The 22,744-nt window shown below is 33.9% G+C and overlaps 4 protein-coding genes across 4 annotated transcripts; all 4 read left to right on the top strand.

The window, feature by feature from the left end:
- The first annotated feature begins 409 nt into the window (after positions 1–409).
- LOC114760134 (uncharacterized) lies at positions 410–1,938 on the top strand. The gene is made up of 5 exons (XM_028949400.1): positions 410–642; positions 732–895; positions 985–1,078; positions 1,190–1,333; positions 1,430–1,938. Exons 1-5 carry the CDS (start codon positions 544–546, stop codon positions 1,712–1,714), a joined length of 786 nt encoding a protein of 261 aa, XP_028805233.1. The 5' UTR covers positions 410–543; the 3' UTR covers positions 1,715–1,938.
- A 1,798-nt stretch (positions 1,939–3,736) lies between these two features.
- LOC114760133 (replication factor A protein 1-like) lies at positions 3,737–7,175 on the top strand. Its single transcript, XM_028949399.1, has 11 exons — positions 3,737–3,889; positions 4,017–4,290; positions 4,409–4,505; positions 4,605–4,732; positions 5,612–5,696; positions 5,780–5,915; positions 6,000–6,163; positions 6,319–6,439; positions 6,526–6,690; positions 6,788–6,820; positions 6,927–7,175. The coding sequence occupies exons 1-11, from the start codon at positions 3,737–3,739 to the stop codon at positions 7,173–7,175; spliced, it is 1,605 nt and encodes a 534-aa protein (XP_028805232.1).
- Positions 7,176–11,406: 4,231 nt separating this feature from the next.
- Positions 11,407–15,375, top strand: LOC114760132 (uncharacterized). Its single transcript, XM_028949398.1, has 4 exons — positions 11,407–12,214; positions 12,356–13,074; positions 13,352–13,571; positions 13,721–15,375. The coding sequence occupies exons 1-4, from the start codon at positions 11,407–11,409 to the stop codon at positions 15,373–15,375; spliced, it is 3,402 nt and encodes a 1,133-aa protein (XP_028805231.1).
- A 2,372-nt stretch (positions 15,376–17,747) lies between these two features.
- LOC114760137 (nudix hydrolase 7-like) lies at positions 17,748–21,457 on the top strand. Its single transcript, XM_028949404.1, has 9 exons — positions 17,748–18,370; positions 18,675–18,877; positions 18,974–19,039; positions 19,141–19,278; positions 20,008–20,085; positions 20,169–20,219; positions 20,409–20,443; positions 20,559–20,667; positions 21,010–21,457. The coding sequence occupies exons 2-9, from the start codon at positions 18,683–18,685 to the stop codon at positions 21,220–21,222; spliced, it is 885 nt and encodes a 294-aa protein (XP_028805237.1). The 5' UTR covers positions 17,748–18,370; positions 18,675–18,682; the 3' UTR covers positions 21,223–21,457.
- The last annotated feature ends 1,287 nt before the right edge of the window (positions 21,458–22,744 follow it).

Below are 22,744 nucleotides of genomic sequence, written 5' to 3'. Positions count from 1 at the left end.
AACGTGGAGATTTATTGTCAATATAACACTATCTTGGGCACCCATGAAAAGTGATAATCGTGCTTGACAAGTCAAATCAATAGATTGTTTTGAGTGCTGGTGTGGATGTGTGGATGTAGCAGTCGACTTGTCAGGATGAATATGTAACATGAAATTACATGTCAACAGGTAAGGAAAAAATGTTCTGAAATTGACGTTGCCCAAGGGAAATGAAAACATACTGTTCAATTTTTGAGATATTAATTTAAAATGTAGATTGTCAGGGGAAATTCATGAATCAACTATAACTTGCATGGGAAAGCTTTGACAATAGTCATTTAATCCCAACTAAAAACGTCATGGCAAACCTTTTAGTTTAGTTCAGGCAACGTAGTTTTCCTTTTAAATACTTAAACTTATTAGAATAATAAACTACCTTAATCTATTATTAATCATGTAGTTCAGTAGTATATATATACATAGAGGTGCTTGGGATAACCACCGGGCAAGTTACGTTGTAACTATTCGAACTGTTTCTTTCTTCTACTAATTTTTTTCCTGATAATGGTGAGGTTTTCATTGCTGCGTGGGAATGCATCTGAGAGTAGCCTTCTTAGAAAGTTCCCTCTTGTGTTGAGCACTGCCATATGCAACCAACGTGTAGTATGTAGAGTTATATGCTATTTAATTTTTGACGACAGTATGATTTTTAATGATATGTGATCATGTGTTCATGCTGCGTTATATTTCAGGATGAATACTTTATTATCAGGTGTCTCATTGTAAAAGTTGATACAAGGTATGGATGGAAGTATGAGTGTTGTCCTAAGTGTGGATGTAAACTGAGACTTGTGAGGGGCAAGTTTATATGCATGAATTTCATATGTCAAGAGTACCCAGCAACAGTCGACTTCAAGTAACTATGAGCCTTTTCATTTTTTGTGGTTATTTTTTTGTTTAAAATTTAGAGCAGGGATGATATGAAGTTTGCCATGATTTATGCAGGTTGAAAGTTCATTACACTGTGCTGGATTGTACAGGCAGGACCACTGTAGTGTTTGGAAACAAGATGGCTTATGAGATATTGGGAAAACTGCATGTGAGATGCAGCAAGTGCTTAATATGGTGAGATTTTTCATAACTCACATTTTTATTTGGTTTTTTATTTTCACGGCACTGATAGTCTGTTATGTGCGTTCATTACGAGCAGCAAGGCTGTGGGTATGATTTTCCTGGAGAGCTTGACATGTTGGTCGGCAAGACGTTGCTGCTGAAGATAAAATTGAAGCAGCGGAATCTGGAGTATCCTGATAGCAGCATGTATGTGCATGCGTATTGTCAAGTAGCTGACATGGTAGGACACTTTTTGATGATTTATTTGGTTGGTATTATTGTGAACTTTCCTATTTGTAAATTTGATCATTAACTCTTATGGGTCTTGGGCGTGAAGGTGATTGAAAATTTTATTCCTATGAAAGACCTTGGGTGTGGAAATTTCCAAGATCAAGTAACTCCAAAAAGTCAGTATGAAATGGAGAAGGAGAATATACAGTTGGAAGAGATGCATGCCATACAGTGGGCACCACGTGTGAAATACAGTAATAAGAGGGAGAAAGGAGGGAACAAAAGACGACGACAAAGAATGAAGTACCTTCATGAACTTTATGTAGTGCGTGTTAACAATGCTTGCATGACAATGAAGCCAGAGAAACCGCTCAATCAAGAAAGGATGTGATTTTGGCGTTATGCAATTTGTGTGGACTCCCTTCAATCATGTCCAAAATATTGTGTGCATGAATTTATTCAGTCTGTCTTATTAGGTATAGTATTTTGGCCTTTAGTGGCAATATTGTATGGTTATTGTTAGTTTTCGATGTAGTATTAGGTTGTGTAACTTAGTCGAATGTGTTGATGTATCTTTTATATTTGGTGGGAAATTGTATGATTGTAATTCACTTCTCTTTTAATATATCGCAATATGTTTATGGTGTTTTATTAAAAATGATTGAAGTTCTTTGTTTAAATTTTACATAATGGCAGTAGACATATCACCAAACAAGACCTTTTGTGTACAAAAATTTATTAGGTACTTCTTACTAATAAAAAATAGACCAAGATAAAATTACAAAAAGTATTAGTACTAATATTATTATGAAAAAATTTTTGTAAATTTTTGTATCAATATCACTATTCATGCTTTGATTGCAATTTGCGTCTTGCATAGATTATCAGTGCAGCCCTTCAAGTTATATGGCTTGAAACATGCTTTTTGTGCCCTTTCTACCTCAAATTCACCGGTTGTTGTTGTTGTTGTTATAATATTATATTATTATTATTATAATATCATAGTAATTTGATGATTTAACTTGCTAGACGCAAATTGAGATGTCTCAGAGGAGATTCAGAGAGTGAACCTGTTGACTTTGAATCAACCAAATATATATAATCTCCTACTAAAATTATATAATAATTTAGATTTCAGAACTCAATTAGTACATCTTAATGAGGACATAAACCTCGATGCTCTTTCATTGAGGGAAAAAAAACTCCTAAATTAAAGTTCCATTTAGTTTTGAATCTGTATTATATTATCTTGTATAGTTAACTTTTCTAAAATTACGCTGACATTAAAAAAAATATTTATTAATATCCAATGAAGTACTTACAATAAAAGAAAAATGATGTGTGTTTTTCCCAAAGCTGGATAATGATCGAACTTGTGAGTAGTGGCGTTGGTTGACAATAAATAACAATTGTGTAATAGGAGGACACGGGTCTCATGTTGAGTATCAAATATATATTTGATGATTTAAAATACTCAAAGATTAGGTACCTATGGATCAACCCCAATACTCTTCATATGAGGGGGGAACCATAGATAAATCATTTCATGTAGGTGACGTCTAATCAAGATTCCATAACTAAAAAAGGATTAAAAAATATTAAAAGACACAAAATAGAGAAGTTGCTTGATAATAGGTGAGAACTTATCGTTAACACAAGCAAATTTAGACTTGTCTCAAAAACTTTTCATTAAAACTATTGTTATTTATACTATTGCGGTATATTTCCCATAATCTATTATTGAAAATCCTGCCTACGTTGAACTTATTGGATGTCCATGTTATTACGGTTGATCATTACGGTAGATATCTTTTTTGATGTCCATGTTGCTTGTCACATTTTTTTTACAGCTTTTGTGCAGATATGAGTAGACTTTTTTGGCAAACGTGAACATGTTTTGTCTTCTCAGTTGCCTGTGGTAGGAGGTTTCGTGCATATATTCAATTATTGATTATAATATTGAGGTGGGTAATGGTAATCATGTTGTTCACGTTCTATCAAGATTTACTGATATTGGGCTGTCTAAAATCTAATCTTCATTGGATGAAATCTTTTTGGAAGCAACATTGATAACACAGAGATATCGTGGCTCTTTTGAAAGTATGGGATGTAATCTTGTCAGTATTATTTTGTGTGCACAAAGAGTGTAGCAGTGGGATAGTGGTTTAAAAGCGACATAAACAAGTCTGAAACAAGAAGATTTATGGTGCAGAGAGGATCTATAGCCATAATTACAATGCAGTGTTTATGAATCTTTAGTTACGTCAGTGTATCAGTGTTGGTTTTTGCTTCTAAGTCAACGACTACGTGAAGGTGTAGAGGTCTATAAATTGATGTCATTTTCTTAAAGGTCCGTTCATGTGTCTTAGTTCATCTTTTTGAGAAAATTCAAGTCTTTAGTGCATCAACCAGAATGTCTTCTTCAAAGACTTCAATGATTAGGCAAATTGATGATTCAACAGATAGGTGGAAGATTGTTGCTCGTGTTATTAGGAGATGGAATGTTTATGAAAAAGACTCCCCTGCTGACCTTTTATGTATATCCATGCTACTCATTGATGAAGAGGTTAGTCTTATTTGTATTTCCCACGTAAAAATATATGTGCTGTAACTATACAGTTTCAAATTGACTACCACTTGATTAAGTTATTATTGATTTTTCAAGTATATTATGAGTGGGTAAAATCTTGTAGGGGACGAGGATCCAGGCATCGGTTAGCAACAAAAGTGCATTCAAGCTATTTGAAGATAAAGCTTTAGAGGGGAGGAGTTATTTCATTGCTAATTTTTCTGTGGTGGGTAACACTAAGGAGTACAGGGCAACTAAGCATCCATTTAAGATTACATTGGGCAAACATACGTATGTGAAGGAAAGGGAAGCTGATATACCAGAATACTCCTATAATTTCTTCCCTATATCTGAAATTATTGAAATTACAGATAAGAAGAGTGTTGATTATCTCATTGGTAAGTGTGAAGTTCATCATTATAATTTAATTTCTGGTTTTGATATATAGCGAATGAGAAGCACATCATTTTATGTGTGTGAAGCAGTTGCATAGTGATATATTTTATAAATATGCAGATGTCATTGGATTTGTCACTTCAGTTGGTCCATTGGAAGAATACCGTAATGATTCTGAAATGAAGAATAGGATGCGGTTAACTTTGTCTGATAACTTGTATGTGCAATTTATTTGACTTTGCTAGAATTGCAATTTATTTTTGCCAATACATGTACATATGGGTGCTATGATTAATCATTGATTTTAAATTATTAGGGAAAACTCTGTGTCTTGTGTGTTACTTGATGAATGTGCAACAGAGGTGTGTATGATGGACTTCACCAAGATGGATGCTCCTGTGGTAATGTTGATGCAGCTGGCTAGAATTGGGTTTGATGCGAAAGGTGAGAATGTATATAATCGTGACCAGAATTTTTTCTTGATGTTTATAATCGTGACTGTGGTTGACTGAAGAAATTGATCATGTTGATATATTATGTTGCATAATCAAGCCTGATGTTGGAAGATTTAAACAAACATGGGTGGGCAGAATGTTTTCCTGATTTTTATGGTGGGAAAATATGCATAGGAAGATGTTTGTTATTTTTTTATCAATCATGATTTTTGCATTAACGATGGAATGACAGGATCTACATTTATTTCTTGTATTTTCATAACTTTAAAAAAGAACACAGCAAGTAAAGTTTCAATTCTCATCATTTTTACCATAGTTTTATCTCTAATAAATGAACATCATGTTAATATATTAAGTATTGTGAGACCCAACATCATGTTAAAAAGATTGTAATGATGGCGGTTGTTAATGTAATGACGTAATGTGTTTTGGCTTTTTTAATCTAATGAAATTTTGGGCATATATAGTTCTCATCTAATTTAAGTTTTTTGGTTGGCCTTCACATTACTCTTGCTGGTTCACTTTATTTGATGCCCGCGATGTTTTTCTGGGTTAGTTGATAGTGTACTGCTACAAGGTGAGATTGCTTTTGAAGAAGTGTTGCAGCAAAAGTAGTAACTTTTATTTACATACATCTGCAAAAGCTAAAATGACCGAGTAAAAAGGCATATGAGTGCATGTGCATTGCTGATAATTCAGTTATTGTCTTGAAAGTCAGTATTATTTTATAGTACGCAATCAGAAAGTGTTTGGTCAGTTGATCTTGTGGTGGTAAGGTCGAGATGATGTGGTAATTGATTTTAGTCTCAAATGATTAAGTTAAATCATGCAGGCCATTAATGACTTGATTTTGTTTTTTGGCATTTAGGTAAGCCAGAAGTATGTAGTTCTTTCCATGCTTCTAAAGTTTTATTTAACATGAACTATCCAGAGGTGAAGCATTTTATTAAGAGGTATGAATCTATCTAGGCCTGATTGTTAGTCATATATATGCATTATTTGCAAAATGTGACATGGTGTGTCTGTTTCGTAATAGTGCAAAGTCCTTACCTTCTCCCACGATTAGCACAATTTCTGCAAGTGTATCTTCCAAGGCATCAAATACGGTTGAAAGCTCTGTTATCCAGAATCAACCTTTCATCCCAATTGTTGATATAGCGAAACAAACTATGGTTAGTGTAGCATGGTGGGAGGTGAAGTTATTGACAAGGTTCTTTATGTCTTATTGTATTGAATAATTGATTTTTAATGTGCAGGGTGAATATTTCTGGATCAGGTGCAAGGTCATTAAGGTGGATACAAGGCATGGATGGAAATATATAGGATGTTCAAAGTGTGGCAGCAAGCCCAAAGATGATGACGTTAAACAGCCTTGCATGGGCAATTTATGCAAGAAGAAGCCAACAACCTACGAGTCTAAGTAAGATGTTGAGAGCATGTTTATATCTAAATGGAGGCTGTATATTAAGTACAATATTAATTGGTTTTATTAATTATTTCCAACATGTAAGTCTTATTAAGTACCATTTTCAGTAGAGTGGCATTTGAAATTTGTGTGTTCATTTGTGGCTGTAGGCTTAGAGTCCATTACACAGTCATGGATGAATCTGGAAAGATTAGTGTTGTGTTTTTTGATAAGTTGGCTATACAATTTATTGGAAAAACTGCTGCTGAGCTGGAGAAAGGTCTTCCAAAGGTATTTTTTCAACATTTTAAAGTTTACTCTGTCTTTCATGAAATATGTTAATGAGGGAGCTCATTTGATACTCATGTTTTGGTTAGGATAAGGATGGTTACATTGATGTCCCAGGTGAGTTAGATTTTCTTGTGGGGAAAAGATTGTTGCTCAAAATGAAGCTGAACCAATATAATGTAGATTTTCCACATTCTAGCATTTCTGTTGCTACATATACTGAAGTTGCTGATCTGATGGATGAATTTAACAGGGTGAGAAAATCTTTATAATGTTTTTTAAGATTCTTTATATAAATTTTTAAAGTCTTTAGAAGTTAATTTTTTCTTTTGTTCAATGTCTTTTGCAAAGGCTGGCAAGGCAATTGAAGAGGTGGCAGATGAGGTATAAAAATTTCATGCATTTAACTAATTCATGTGCCACTCTTATTAGTTCATATTAATTCTTAGTTATTGTTTTTTTCTAACAAAATATTCTGAAAATGTTTTAGGGCTCTGATTACGTAGTTATGCAAGAGGATTTTGCCCAGGACAGTTATCTGTCCCAAACTGAGCCGTGTATGATGGAGGATGTTGATGTGGTCAAGGTTGATCTTGATGAGATCCCTGTGTCTGAGATGATGCCAGTAGCCACCTATAAGGGGAAAAGGAAGAGTATAGCCAGGAGGATTGGAGGAGGAAGTTCAAAGGGGTTGTCTGTTTCTAATGATTCACCTATCAAGTTTGGAGGGAAAATTTAAAGTCCATCAAACAGGAGAAGAATGATGCTTCAAGTGATGCATGTAGTTTTCGTTGTTATGGGTCGTAGGATTAGATATGTTTATGTCGTATAACTTTATTAATGTTATTGCTTTTTAGTCCACTGTTGATGGGGTTATGTTATGTTTTGATTTGAACCAATATTTTGGCCTTCAGTGGCAGCCCGTTAGGGTGGAAAATGTCTTAGCAGCCTACTGATGCTGTGATATTATTATGTATGTTGTGTTGAATGTATTTCGATTTCAGTTATATATATTAAGTAATGTTGTGAGTGTTATATTGATCCAGGATTGACTCTGGTTTGTTCAAATATTTTGGCAAGGGAGGTTTTTTTAATATAAGCATCTTTAAGGACAATCAACCATGAAATTATATATATACATCTTTAGCAAGGAGGATGAGCAGCACGCTGACTCTCACTTATAGTTTGGAGAGGATGAAGAGTACACAGAGAACCAACCTTGTATATCACTATATCCTCCATCACAACTGTTTATATCAAAGGCTTTGTATTGTAACACAAGGAATATTTTACTTGACATTGCTCATTGCTACACACAAAACAAAATGGTCTCAAATACCCACAAGCAATTTGCAAGTGTTATTAAGCGGAACAGATAAAATTAGTGGTGTAATCAATAAAAGACCTTATTTTTAGTAGGAGAAGGCTCGCATGATTATGAATTTATAATCTAAATCAATCTAATCAATGTTTTATTTTAAACTATAATCTTTTAACTGTATTTTACAAAACAAAGTGACCGTGAAAATAATATTGGAAGAATTAGAGAGAATGACCAAATGTGAATTAACAAATTTCACTAAATTAAACTTGATTTATCTTAGAGTTTACAACCTGTGTAAAAATCAATTTAAAAAATATGCAAACATTATGTTGCCTTAATCACTATATGCAAACAAGGTTACGGGGGCGCGGTTCTCGGTCAAAGAGATACAGTAGGAGGGATTGATTAATCTCCTACATTTGCTTTTTGGTGCATTTCTCAACAGATATGGTGGGGTCACAAAATACCTGCATAGACAACAATGTGGGGTAAAATGATGTGACCTGTTAAAATGATTTCAGCCTGATATACATCAGTGTGAAGATATGGGTGATGACAGTTAGACCTGCCAAGTATGGGAGGAAAATATTGTATCTTATAGTTAGATCATTACGGCATCTTAGAGTGAAAGTGGTGGCACATACTTTCCTGGCTATATATAAATGAGGTGGTCATATCTTAGTTACTCATATATGAGTTATGTAAGAAAAATTGAAGAGTGAAGTGATGGCATCCAACCACGTCAGTTCTGATGCAGGGAGTTTGCAAAATTTCACAGATTCATGTGCATACCAGAGTTCATCAGAAAATTTTTCCAGCGAAAATCATCGTAGGATAAGTATGTGTTATATTCTTATCAGGTGACATGTAAAATTTTTTATATTTTTGCATTGACTTTTGTTTTGGTTTTCTGGGTTAGATGTTGAAAGAGTAACGGGTCCAAATTCTTTAGGGAGGAGGATGGGTTTATTGAACTCAATGGATCAATGTTCCGTTAATGGGAGTTTGGGGGGAAAAGGAAATATGATAACTAAAAGGTGCTGCAAAAAGAGGACTAGTCAGGCGACATATGCATTTGACAATGGTGGTTCAATTGGATCTAAGCGTAGAGGAAGGGCAATTGCTTTACAAGATATTAGTAACACGATATATAATCTTGATTCAGGATCTCAAGGAGTTTCACAAAATGGTATGGTTTTGTCCGCACTAATATACGATAGTTTATAGATTGTTATAATTTTTTCATTAACACTCTGCTTTTTCATTTTACTGGATGTTCATAGAAAGGACACATATGGAGGACATGCTTAGTGGTGCAGGTCGAAGTGGTTCCTATGCTGATCACGGCGGTTACATGGAAACCAATAATTCATTCTCAGATTTACACAGCTCTGTTTTTTATACGAGTGATGAAAATGTGGCAATAGAATCCGTTAAAGACCAGCCACAATCCTCTTATGCTTTGACATCAGGTGGTGAGTAGTTCATTATATTTTAGATGTGTTTCATCGTATATTAAATTTTTCTGGATATATACCTCTTGGGCTATTATTTATTGGTGCCATGAAACTATTGTGTTGGTCCCTTTTCTATTAAAGATGTTTGTAGGTGGAGCAGAAGAAGATCTTTCTTTTATTCAGGGGATAATATGCAGATAGGACGCCGGATAGATTTTTCTGATGTAGAAGTTCCAGCACATTTTGATAATGAAGATCGATCACCAAATATGCTATCAGGTTTTTCTTGTGAATAAACAAAGTCTGCTTCGCTATATGCATACTAGAACTGTTGGTCAAATATTAAAAAAAAAGTCTAATTGCACATAAATTATGCCGCCATTGCTGAGTGGGATTAATATATTTACAAGCTTCTTACATAGTGGTTTTTCAGATATTAAAATTAATATGTTATGTTAACTTTGACACTCAAAATAACGTACTGATTTAAATAACACTAATTGGATAATTGTAAAAGTATATTGCTAGTGATTAATATGTTATGTCATTCCATAAATCAACCCAGTTCACATTATTACTAAGTGTCGTGGCGTGATGAATATGCAGTAAGAATAATGAGACATATGTGTAGTATGGTTAAATTTTCCAAACCCGTGGAAGGGGTAGTTTGTATATTTTCATTGGATTTAAATGTTCGAATGCTGTTTCGCATATTATTTATTTTTTCGTATGAAGTATGTTATATAATGATGGCTCAGTACCTTTTTTTTTCGTTCCATTAATTATTTTTAAATGAAATGTGTAACTTGATTGTAAGTAATGAAATTTAGTTTGTTTATTTTATACGTTATTTGATAATGTGTCCCATTGTGAATTTTTTAATTATTTTATAATAATTTTTTTGCCTAATATTTTTCCTTAATATTTTTTATATGTGTGTTATAGAAACAAATATCTCTGAGAAAAATATTGTTTGTGTTGTTAGAGATTTTTTTTATAAATTTTTTATTTACTTTGCAACATATTGAGTAGAGGATGTCAGACAACCTTTTAAGTGGGGGTAAATAATATTTTGTTTTTTAATGGGCAATGCAGTATGAGTATGATTGGTAAATATTATTTTTTTTATTAATCTCTTTCTTGGTGTATAAATACAGATGTTATTTAATAAATAGGTAAGTGTACAAAATATTAGTAATCTGAGAAAGGCGCCAAGTAGATGTGACGTCAAAAAAGTTGAATTATTTATTTTATGGTGTGACTAGAGGTTATTATCGCTTTCTGTTAGATCCTGCTGAAGTACGGTATAAGGAGGTTTATTTCTCATATCCGGCGATTCACAATTCTCATGGTGAAAGCAGTGATAATGGGTTTGATCTATCTGAAGGTAAATGTACAAGTTGGTATATAGTAATTCCATATCAAATGTGAAATGGGTTGTGAGTCATTTTTGTATTACTTGAATAGGAAATGATTTAGGTAGTGAAAAGGAAGTTGATTATCATTTACAAGGAATAGAGGAGATACACGCTGAATACAATGACGAAGGCGATCCAGTATATGTATGTGAATCATGTGGTGCTCAGATGTGGTTCAATGAGAAAGTTGGGAACTGCAAAACGACAATTACTCCCAAATTTTCAATGTGTTGCCTCAAGGGAAAAGTGGAGCTTCCCATCATGACCGCTCCCCCAGAATTGCTATGCGACTTATTCTTTGATAAAAAATCTGATGAGTCAAAGAATTTTCATGCAAACATTAGGTCATACAACAACATGTTCTCATTTACTTCTATGGGGGGTACAATTGATCACTCAAAGAATCGTGGTGGTGGTCCGTACACTTTTGTGTTGTCTGGAATAAATTACCACAAGATTGGTAGTTTGTTGCCCCCTGAAGGATGCAAGCCTGTTTATTTACAGTTATATATATACGATACGAACAATGAAGTGGCTAATCGTATTTCTGCCGTGAGGTATATTTGGATTAAGGGAACAATGTTTTTTGTGTATTTTTGTTCGTATTTATCATAGATTTTGGTTTAACTTACATTGCATCTTATTTTATTGCAGCAAGCATATGAAGCAAATGTCAGTTCAACCTCAAATAGTTGAGAAATTGAAGAAGGTCCTTGATGATGTTAATCCATTTGTTAAACAATACAGGATCGCATCATCAATGATCAATGAATGAGTCATTCGAATTTGAAGTTACGTTTAATCAGTACTAGAAATCATAATGGGCGCAACTATAATTTGCCTTCAGCGCCTGAGGTTGCAGCACTTATCATAGGTGATGTTGATATAAATTTTTGTAGAAGAGATATTATAGTTCATGAGTTGTCGGGTTATCCTCAGCGGATTGATGAGTTACATCCATCTTATCTAGCTCTTCAATATCCATTATTGTTTCCGAGGGGTGAAGATGGTTATAGAGATAATATTGAACATCGTGAAGAGACTCTTAGCAAGACCAAAAAGAAGAAGATGCTTAGCATGAGAGAGTATTTTGCATATAGACTAATGTTTAGGGAGAACGAAATTTCAACATTGCTACATGCAGGAAATTTATTCCAGCAGTTCATAGTGGATGGATACACAATGATTGAGTCTCAAAGGTTGTTATGGGTCAGAACACACCAGAAGGAGCTTAGAGCATACCTATACCAAGGGTTAATAGATGCTTTATTAAGTGGTGAAAGAAATGCCTCATCAATTGGGAAACGTGTCATTTTGCCTTCCTCTTTTACTGGTGGTGCACGATATATGTTGGGTAATTATCAGGATGCTATGGCTCTTTGCAGATATTTTGGTTATCCTAGTATATTCATTACTTTTACATGTAATCCAGCGTGGCCTGAAATCACAAGATATTGTGATGGGCTTTCGTTGTCTTCATCTAATAGGCCAGACATATTGTCTCGTGTGTTTCATATGAAACTCAAGGCTCTAATGTCAACAGTTAAGAAGGAAAAGATATTTGGTAAAGTACTAGCAGGTATGCTATTATTTGTTATTGCGAGTATTTTTTTTTAATTAAACTTTATGATATAGATTCATGTATAAATTATATTAAAGTATATTTAAAAATGGGGTTGTTAATTATCTATTCTAATACATTTAAATTTTTTAATTGCAGATGTTTACACTACAGAGTTTCAAAAAAGAGGGCTACCACATGCACACATTTTGTTATTTCTTGATAAAAATGATCAACTAAAAGAACCGACTGATATTGATAAAGTTATATCTGCTGAAATACCTGATAGGCACTCAAACCCTGGGTTATATGACTTAGTTAAAAGGTTCATGGTTCATGGCCCATGTGGTCATTTGAATAGAAAGTCACCTTGCATGAAGGACAACAAATGTTCGAAGTACTTTCCTAAGAAGTTTGTTGCCACCACAACAATTGATGATGATGGGTATCCTACGTATAGAAGAAGAGATGATGGGAGGACAATAGAAGTAAAAGGTATTCCTTTGGATAATCGTTTTGTTGTCCCATACAATTCATTTTTATTGTCCATATTTCAAGCTCATATTAATGTTGAGAAGTGCAATCAATCCTCTGCTATTAAATACTTATTTAAGTATATCAGTAAAGGGCACGATAGGGTGGTAGCATCTATATATGAAGGCAGTCAAGAAGGAAGTAGTGATTGTACGGCTGATGAGATTCATCAGTATTACAACTTCAGATACATTTCTGCTTGTGAAGCTGCTTGGAGAATTTTTGCCTTTGAGATTCATCATAGATATCCTGCTGTTGAAAGATTGAGCTTCCATTTGCCAAATCAGCAATATGTCGTATATTCTAACAATGATGATGTTGCAGACTTGATTGAGAAGCCTAGGGTATGTGAGTCAATGTTCCTTGCATGGATGAAATTAAATATGCATGATTGTTTGCAAAAACATTGACTTACTCCGAATTCCCTAATCACTATGTTTATCAACGATTGAAAAGAAGTTGGAAGCGAAGGGAAAAAGGGTTCGCCATCGGGAGAATTACTCATACACCACCTTCGTTAGGGGAACTTTATTACCTTCGTATTTTAATTACAAAGGTTAGAGGCCCTACTTCTTTTGAAGATATCAGGACAGTCGATGGTGTTGTTTATCCAACCTTTAGAGCTGCATGTCATGCACTGGGGTGTTAGATGATGATAATGAGTACATAAATGGTATAAAGGAGGCCTCATTGTGGGCATCTGGTTCAATGTTGAGAAAGATGTTTGTAAGCATGTTACTTTCTTCATCATTGAGTCGTCCTGAGTTTGTTTGGGAGCAGACATCCAAGGTTTTGTCGGAGGATTTATTGTTTATCTCACGGGATGATCCTATGTCATCAAGTAAGTATTTTGTAAGCATTAATTTTTAAATTTTTTTTGTGTATTTAGAATTGAGATTAATTTTGTGTTTTTTGTTGCATGATTTGTTTGAAACATTGAATGATACAGGAATTTTTTAATAGTTATTTTTTGTTTTTTTTAAATTGTAGGCGTGTTTATATCTGACAGAGATAGAGAGGAAGCAGCATTAAAAGAGATTGAATTGTTGTTGCAGCATAATGGAAAGAGTCTTATTGATTATCCTTCTCTGCCATTTCCTTCATCAGTCCCTTTAATTGATGTGAGAAATTATCTTATTTTGCAAGAATTAAATTATGATCGCGATGCCTTAAGTCTAGAATCAAGAAGGCTCATCTGTTTGTTGAATTTGGATCAAAGAAAAGTTTTTGACATCGTGATGTCAGCATTGAACTCTTTGCATGGAGCCTTTTTTTTTGTATATGGTTTTGGAGGCACAGGGAAAACATTTTTGTGGAATGCGTTGACATCAACTATCCGTTCTCGAGGTGATATTGTTCTAACAGTGGCATCAAGTGGTATAGCTGCAACTTTATTACCCTCTGGAAGAACTGCTCACTCAAGGTTTGCAATTCCTCTTCAAGTCAATGAAGATTCTGTGTGCAATATTAAACAAAATTCTCCACTGGCTAATTTACTTCAAGTCACGAAGCTGATTATATGGGATGAAGCTCCGATGGTTCAACGATATTGCATTGAAGCATTTGATCGTACGTTGAAGGATATAATGCATTTTGATCATCCCTTTGGTGGAAAATGTGTTGTTATGGGTGGTGATTTTCGGCAAATTCTTCCTGTGATTCCCAAAGGGTCAAGAGCAGACATCATTAATGCTTGCATTTGTTCTTCGTATTTGTGGGATTATTGCACGATATTTCAATTGACAGTTAATATGCGCTTGCAATCATCATCATCGGGAGAGGATCGTACTCGTACCCAAAAGTTTTGTCAATGGCTTTTAGATGTAGGTGATGGTAAATTGGGTATGCCGCATGATGAAACTGCAGAAATTGAGATACCTTCTGAACTATTGATTAGTGAATATGATGACCCAATTGGTGCCATTGTCTCGTCTACATATGCAGATCTTTTGGAAAATTTGAACGATAATTCCTATTTCAATGATCGCGCAATTTTAGCACCAACAATTGATGCTGTGAATCGAATCAATGAGTACATGTGTTCGATTTTGCCTGGTGAATCTGTTGATTTTTATAGTTGCGACTCCATTTGCAAATCCTCTCAGGATGGCGATTGTATTGAAGACATGTACACTACTGAGTTTTTGAATACAATAAATTGTTCCGGGATGCCTATGCATAAGTTGACCTTAAAGATTGGGACACCTATTATGCTTCTGAGGAACATTGACCAAGCTTCAGGGTTATGCAATGGAACAAGATTACGGGTTACTCAGCTAGGAAAATCAATAATTGAGGCAGTCACTTTGAATGGCTCGATGCCGAATCAGAAGGTGTTGATACATCGCATGGACATGAATCCCTCTGATAGTCGGCTGCCATTTCGTATGAGACGAAGGCAGTTCCCAATATCTGTTTCATTTGCGATGACTATAAATAAAAGTCAAGGTCAGTCATTGCAGTGTGTTGGATTATACTTGCCGAAACCCGTTTTTACGCATGGGCAATTATATGTTGCGCTATCTAGAGTTAAATCTATTGACGGGTTGAAGATTCTCTTGCACAATGATGAGAGTGGGAAGAAGAAGTTGACAATGAACGTTGTATACAGGGAAGTGTTCCTTAATGCAAATATTAGATGCTGATATATAAGTTTCATGAAGATGCAAGCATATGTGTAATAGCGAACTATTTTTAGCGCAAGTATGTAGGCAGGAATTAATTTGTTTTCGTTATGCAGACATGATTTTGTAAAACGAATTTACCTCTGTTCTATATGTTCGTATGGTGTGAGTTATTATATTATTTCGTATTTTCATTTTTGATATAAGAACTGCATTTTGGGATTGAGTGTTGAGTGGACATTTCGGTGGCTGTGATTAATGAGAATGCAAGCGGTTCAATCTTGGGGAAGAGAAAACCGTCCTATTTTACATAATGGGTACCTCTATGAATTTGTATGGTATACTCTTTTCTATTTCCTTGAGACCTTCATTCACGTTTGCTTGATGTCTTTTTTTTTTTGGTTCCTCTGAGGTAATATGCACGGCTTCGGATTTGGGATTTCGTCACTTCGTTTAGGGAAGATCAACTCCACCCTGACTGTGAAAGTTGATGAGAAGTACAATCAAATGAAGGTGTTCTATAACAGTACTGGTGCATCTAATGTTTCTTTCGTTTCCTTTCCTATTCATACATCCCGCGCATCGCGCGGGGATCACACTAGTTATCTTATAAAAAAATTAAGCACCTCCAACAAAGTTTATTTTATATTTTGAGCTGGAGGGAATATCTTTTTTAATTTTTTTCAAATTAATTAAATGGGTCTTATATTAAGAACCGGATATAGTATCACCTTACTCATTAGTATTATCTTACCTATAACCTCATATTCACTCGTAAAAGAAATTTATAGAGACAATGGATAAAAAATTAAAGACATTAAAAAATTTGAAAAAAGAATCTGACATATTAATACTACCTCCTATCCTTAATATGACAACTGGTTGATTAATTTGAGTATATTAAAAAAATTAGTTAAATTAGCTATTTGTAATAAATAGATGTTGTCTTTCTTAAAATATCCTTCTTAATCAAGTGTATTGGCTAAAACTACCATTATTACAAAGGCTACCTTAGAAAAAAAATAGATAAATATGAGAAACAAAGTGGATAAATAAATGTTATCTTCTCTAAAATATCTTTTTTAATCAAGTATGTTTCAAATACCTATTGATACTAACTTTTTAACATATGCAACTAATATACGAGTACTTGAGGGCAAAATAGATAACTATTAAAGATGAAGTGAATTGAGAACTAAGTTAAAAATTAAACTAGTATTTATATTAAAGATCGAGATAGCATGTGTTTTAATAACCTCCCTTACATTTTATCTTTCGTATACTAACGTTGCTTCTATTTTCAAAATATACATTTAAATACAAATAATTAATATCGATAAGAAAATTATAAAAAGATTTTTTTAGCAAAATTTATTTTATATTTGAATAAATTTTATATACTAATTCATCCTTCATAAATCCTAAACTATAAAAAATAATTTAAGTTGAGAATGGTATTGTATATTTTGTTATAGGAAAAAATAAGTTCTCTTATAAATAATATGAAAAATTGCTAAAAATTTTCCTATTAAAAATTTTAATATACAATTATGTATAAATGTCCTCAATTTGCATATAATTAAAGATAAATTGCACACAAATTAAGAAAAGTCATAGCCGCTAAAGATCAATTGCATAGCCCTATTTTAGGGGCAAAATGAAAAATGTTTGGACATAATTAAAGATATTTTATGCAAAACTGAAAAAAAGTTGTACTCACTAAAAAATGAATTGCACAAATCCTATTTTAGAGGCAAAACGGAAGATGTTAGTGCACAGTTGAAGAAAAATGACCCCTGCTAAAAATAAGTCATATCTGCTCAAGAACATACAAATTTTAGATCCCTTTGACAAGGGAGAATTATTGTAAAAAAAAAAAATTAATTACCTGAAAGTCTGATGACAAGCATATAATGATGAAATTTCAATATAAAAAATAACATCAGGTTTTTTCTCACTTATGATTGAAATTTTTAGTAATTAAATATCTTCATTCTCCTTGGGACTCACAGTAATTCTCTCATATTTTAAAAAGGGAGTTTTTAGCTGTCTCTTAAATAGTAAACTGTAAAAAATATTTTTTAAAAAAAGTCTTATAATTATTACTCCTTCCATCCCTTTATACAATAAATAACTATAATTTCTATCTTATTCCTATTTAACTATTTGTAGGAAAAATTTGCAAGATATCTCAAAATTTCTTGATTAGTTTCATATTTTGACTACATTAATTAATTATTCTAATACTCAATATATTTATTATCTTATTTTTAAGTTTATTTTAATAATTTTCTTATACTTGGCCTGTAAATAAGAATATTTTTTAAAAATTTTTTTATATTTATTATTTTAACTAATTTTTTTATTTATACGACTTTGTCAAATATTTCTTATAAAAAAGAATATTTAAAACCGTGATCCGACCCAAATAATGCGCCGGGTCGCATCTGGCTGCGACGATGACATACAGTACGCGTGTTCGGTGTTCATCCGGAACTCATTTAGAAAACATTTCAGAAAGGCTCATGAATTTTCCTTGATTGCCTGAACAACTTAGAATGTAACCGTCTAATTTTATTCGTTTTTTCCGTTTTATTCCTGTACTTTCTTGTTGCTTTCCTGGTTCAAATTTGTCCCTGAAGGAAGCCAAAGCAGAGAAATTAAAGGACTCGTTCGAAGTTCCACAGTCTAATTTTGCATGGAAATTTCCGTCTTGAGCTTCAAGGTGACCCTTCCTATGAGGATGGAAAGGTATCATGTGAACCCGAAGAGAAGGTCTCAGAGAACTTTTCAGCATTTTGCCTTTCCGTGTCTCAGCTTGCAACCTATATTCTTGCCTTTTGGCAAATCCGAAATCATTTCTCTCATTTTCTGCAGTCCCTTCTCCTCCGAAGACAACTCTTGGTTCCATTTACCCTTCCTGCCCTGTCTTCCCCGAAGGTGAGGTCTACATATTTGCAGTTATATATCCAAGTGATTTAAGGCAGCGCCTTTGGGTATTTGGAAACAAGTTTAAGTGCTGGCATGAGTTGTTTATGCTTTGAGCTTGACCACTGTGATTTGTTTTTTGTGTATAATTGTGTTTCATGACACGCAGAACAGGCCCAGAATGCCTGGAAAAATAATAATTCTATTCTCGACTAGTATCTGAAACGTACAAGAGAGAAAAATACATCCACATGAGGCCCAGCTACTTATAGACCGAAACACTAAGCAGAGGACTACATATCCTAAATGGGCCTTCGTCCACATGGGCCCAATACTATTATGTTTCTCATCAGTGTTTTGAAGTAATCCTACTTGCATTGGTATTCTTTTAGGTGACAGCATGGGTAACCGTTTGATCCCAAGGACATTCATGACGGTTTCCACAGCTATAGAGGTAATGGAAGATAGAAGCACTAATTTACTTAATGCAAAGGAGGATAATCATGGAGGAGTTACGGTTAACGTGGACCAGCCTATGGATTCCATGGTCTTTGCTTCTTTGCTGGAATCATCAATGTCAAGCTGGCGGGAACAGGTAGGTTGTCAAATTTTTAACTATAATACCTCTTTTTGATTGAGTATATAAGATTTCTTTTCAGCTTTATACAAATAATCAAAATGGCTTTTACAGGGAAAGAAGGGGGTATGGATCAAGTTGCCCATACGACATGCAAATCTTGTTGAGGCTGTGGTGAAGGTAAATGCATTTGCTGCTGAGTCAGTCTTGGCTAATCTTAACATGCTGACCTCCAAGTTCTTGTGGTCATGCTGATATTTGATACTGATCTCTTTTTGCAGGCTGGATTTAGGTACCACCATGCGGAGCCAGATTATCTGATGCTTGTACATTGGATTCCCGACACTGCTGATACCCTCCCTGCAAATGCTTCACATCGTGTTGGAATCGGTGCATTTGTCATGAATAATAATAGAGAGGTATTCCTTTTTGTGTTTCTAGTTTTCATTGGGTCAAAATTTTGTCTTCTAGCACCATCTAACCAAAGTACCATTGTTCATGTCATGAATATGGTGTAAACTTTACTTTGAAGAAAATTGAAGAAGCAAGACTTCCATTTTTTTTTTTTTTTGGAAACTTGTCGTGAATACTTCGGCCTTGTTATCGGTATATGAATATAAAATCCTGCATGATACTTGCCTTCTCACTAAAACAAGTGGATTGTAAATTTAGTGGCTTTAATGCCTGTTCTTTTAAACATCTTAAGCTTCAACAGTGGCTGGTCTTAAGGCACACGCAAATGTAATTGTCCACATATAATGATGTGTGTTGGAAAATATTATTAGCTACATTTCTAGACTCATTGAGGCCTTAGCCTTTGGATTGGCAGAGAATCATTAGCAACTGAGGAAAAACAAAACATTTACTTTACCAAGGGGAGAAACCTGGGTTTTTTGTTTTCCTATGTCAATAATATTTTCTTGAGGACTTATAGATATAGCAAAAACTTATTTTCCACAATGAGGATCAATCTTTTCCCTTTTCAAGTACGTTTTCATTTGCTCATGAAAGGAACCTGTGTCAGCCTTCATTCTGTGATTATCCAACCAGTTTTCGGGGCAAAAATTTCTATTTAGTGCTGTGACAGTGTGCTCTTATGATTTATTTGATGTATCATACTAATTAAATTACTTTGTTTCATTCTAGAGGTCCTTGTGGTTCAGGAGCGCACTGGATGGTTCAAAGGTAAAGATGTATGGAAGTTACCTACCGGAACTGTTGAGGAGGTAGGAATCTTCAATCCAGTTTTGATGCATTATTTACGCTGTTTAATATGCTTTTCTGTATATAATTTGGATTGCATTTACAGGGTGAGGATTTGTCTGCTGCTGCTGTTAGGGAAGTTAAAGAAGAAACAGGAGTAAGTTTGCTTAACCAATCTACTAAGTTTCAACTCTGTTTTTTCGGAGGTCTGAACTTTCTCCAGGTGAAATGGTCCTGGCTTATCTAAGTGTGAACAGACTAGGACCAAAAAAACTTGAGAGATGTTTGACCCAGTTTTTGGACTCATTTGAAGCCTAACACCTCTCTGCTTTAATTCTTCTTTCAGATAGAGACAGAATTTGTAGAAGTTTTAGCTTTCAGGTAAGACCAAGACATCTATTTAATTAGCGTATTTACATGTTCATTGATAACCATTAGTCGTCAAGGCACGGACTGAAACTTTTGCCTCTTTTCTATCTTTCTTGCATTGCATCAGGCAAAGCCACAAGGCTTTCTTCCGGAAATCAGACCTGTTCTTTGTTTGCATGTTGCAACCACGTTCCTTCGATATTCAGACGCAGACGTCTGAAATTGCAGCTGCTCAGGTATGTTCCAGGGCCAATTAATCCTTTTTCTTGTGTCTAATTCCTACTCAATTGCTTTCAAACTCATGATAATGTCTAATAGATTTCAACTTTTATTCAGTCATCTGGTCTCATGCTTATATTCTTCTTCTGGTCAAGTGAACTAGTGTTTTCAATGTCTCCCATCAGAAACTCAGGACATGTTTAATCTCTTTTATCTGTGGATGAGAAATGTCACTCGTATTCTGATATAAAAAAGAAAGTAATTAGAAGTCACATATAATGTTAACAAAGACACAATGGACATTGCATCTGGTAGATATCAATCAGGGTCTGATGTAATTGTCCTTTTTATTGATGCAGTGGATGCCAGTTAAGGATTATGCAGCCCAACCCTTTGTGACACAAAACTCGGGCTTCGACTCAGTTGCAAAAATATGCTTAGAGAAGTTGGATGGGAACTACACTGGCTTCTCTCCCCTGCCTATAGTTTCATCTACTGGGAAAAAGACTTACCTATATTTCAACAAACAGCATGCTGGCCACTTGTTTGCTTCCGAAGGTCACCAAGCTTGACTTGGAATTACAAGTGCCATAGGACTGTGAAACCTTCATAGACTATCAGGTTGTTTATAGCATTACACAGACAGCTAGCTCTATCTCTAGCTTTCATATTTTCTGATTCTGCATGCATTTCTTTCTCTAACCATTTAATAATGGATTCAGTAATTTATTGTTTGTTCATTTATCAGATCTCTCTACCATGTAAAGCTTTCTGATTACAGTATCCAAGTGTGATTTCATTTATATACTTCTCTGGTTTCCTTTAGCGTTAATTTTAGTGTTCTACTTCTAGGTGTTGTGTCACTAATTTTATGTCCCTACTCCCTAATGCCTCAGTCAGCTGAGAATAAGGCGTTCATCATGAGATCACATTAATTGATGTTGATGTCACCCAAGGAAATTTAATGAGAGTTATGTGAGAACAAGGAATCAAATAGGACTTAAAAAAAAATCTCAAATTCAGCTGTTATAAGATTGATTCATAAGAGTATGTATATCTTTATACGTACTTTTTATGATATATTTTTAGAATCAACACGTCTAAACTCTCTTGTATATGAAATAACACGTATAAGATTATAAACCATGTACGAGTAATATAATTTATCCTTTAAACTGCGTATGATGAAAGAAATCTGATTATAAAAAACAAATCTGGTGTTTCCGGTGTTCTATGATTCATTTCACTGGCTGACTTTTCATAAGTGATAGGAACATCTCAATTAAAATTAAAATTAAAAGACCTGTGGATAATAGTTATGATAATATTATATTAATATCTTGGCAAAAAAAAAATATTATATTAATATCAAGTATAGGTGGCTCACTATAGCGTAAAAACAAGGGAGAATGACAGAACAAAAAAGCTTGAAATTGTAAATTCCAAATCAGGTTTGATAACACAACTTTATTTGGTATTGACAGTTCTGAATTTACAAATGACAATAAATTTTTGTTGATATTCCTTATCTGACATTTACAAATTTTCAGTTTTTTTCTGTCATTGTCCTTAAAAACAACCTAATGGATTATAAGTTGTTATCCAATATTATTAAATTAAGTCAACTTTAAAGTTAGATGAGGAGGCGTGATGCAGGCATGTGAAGAGAATCAAAATTTAATATCTAACTAAAAAATTCTATTACATGTAAATGCAAAATATTTTACATACAAATTGCACAGATCCCACTCATCACATATTTGTTTATTATTACGTTATTTATTTATTCTGAAATTCATTTGATCAGGACATTGTGGCCTTGTAGGATTTTCGTCCTTTTCCTTGATGTCATTATCAATTACAAAATAATCAATCTTTATCACTGTTTATTTATATAATTACAAAATCTCTAACTAATCTCATTGTATAAATTTTTCCCGTCACGCGGCAGCTTCAATTACCTAATATTCCCGTAGGAATCGGGATGTTGGTTCGTCTGATTGCATTAATTATTAATTAATTTATAATCAAAACATTGAAGTAAAATTAATCCTTTTGGTCCTGTAATTTTGACTCAATTATGATTCAAAACCC

Source organism: Neltuma alba, unplaced genomic scaffold (genome assembly GCF_004799145.2).
Source record: "Neltuma alba isolate B1F8T4 unplaced genomic scaffold, ASM479914v2 tig00010934_pilon, whole genome shotgun sequence".
NCBI classification, from domain to species: domain Eukaryota; kingdom Viridiplantae; phylum Streptophyta; class Magnoliopsida; order Fabales; family Fabaceae; genus Neltuma; species Neltuma alba.
This window is presented reverse-complemented; position numbering and strand designations above follow the sequence as displayed.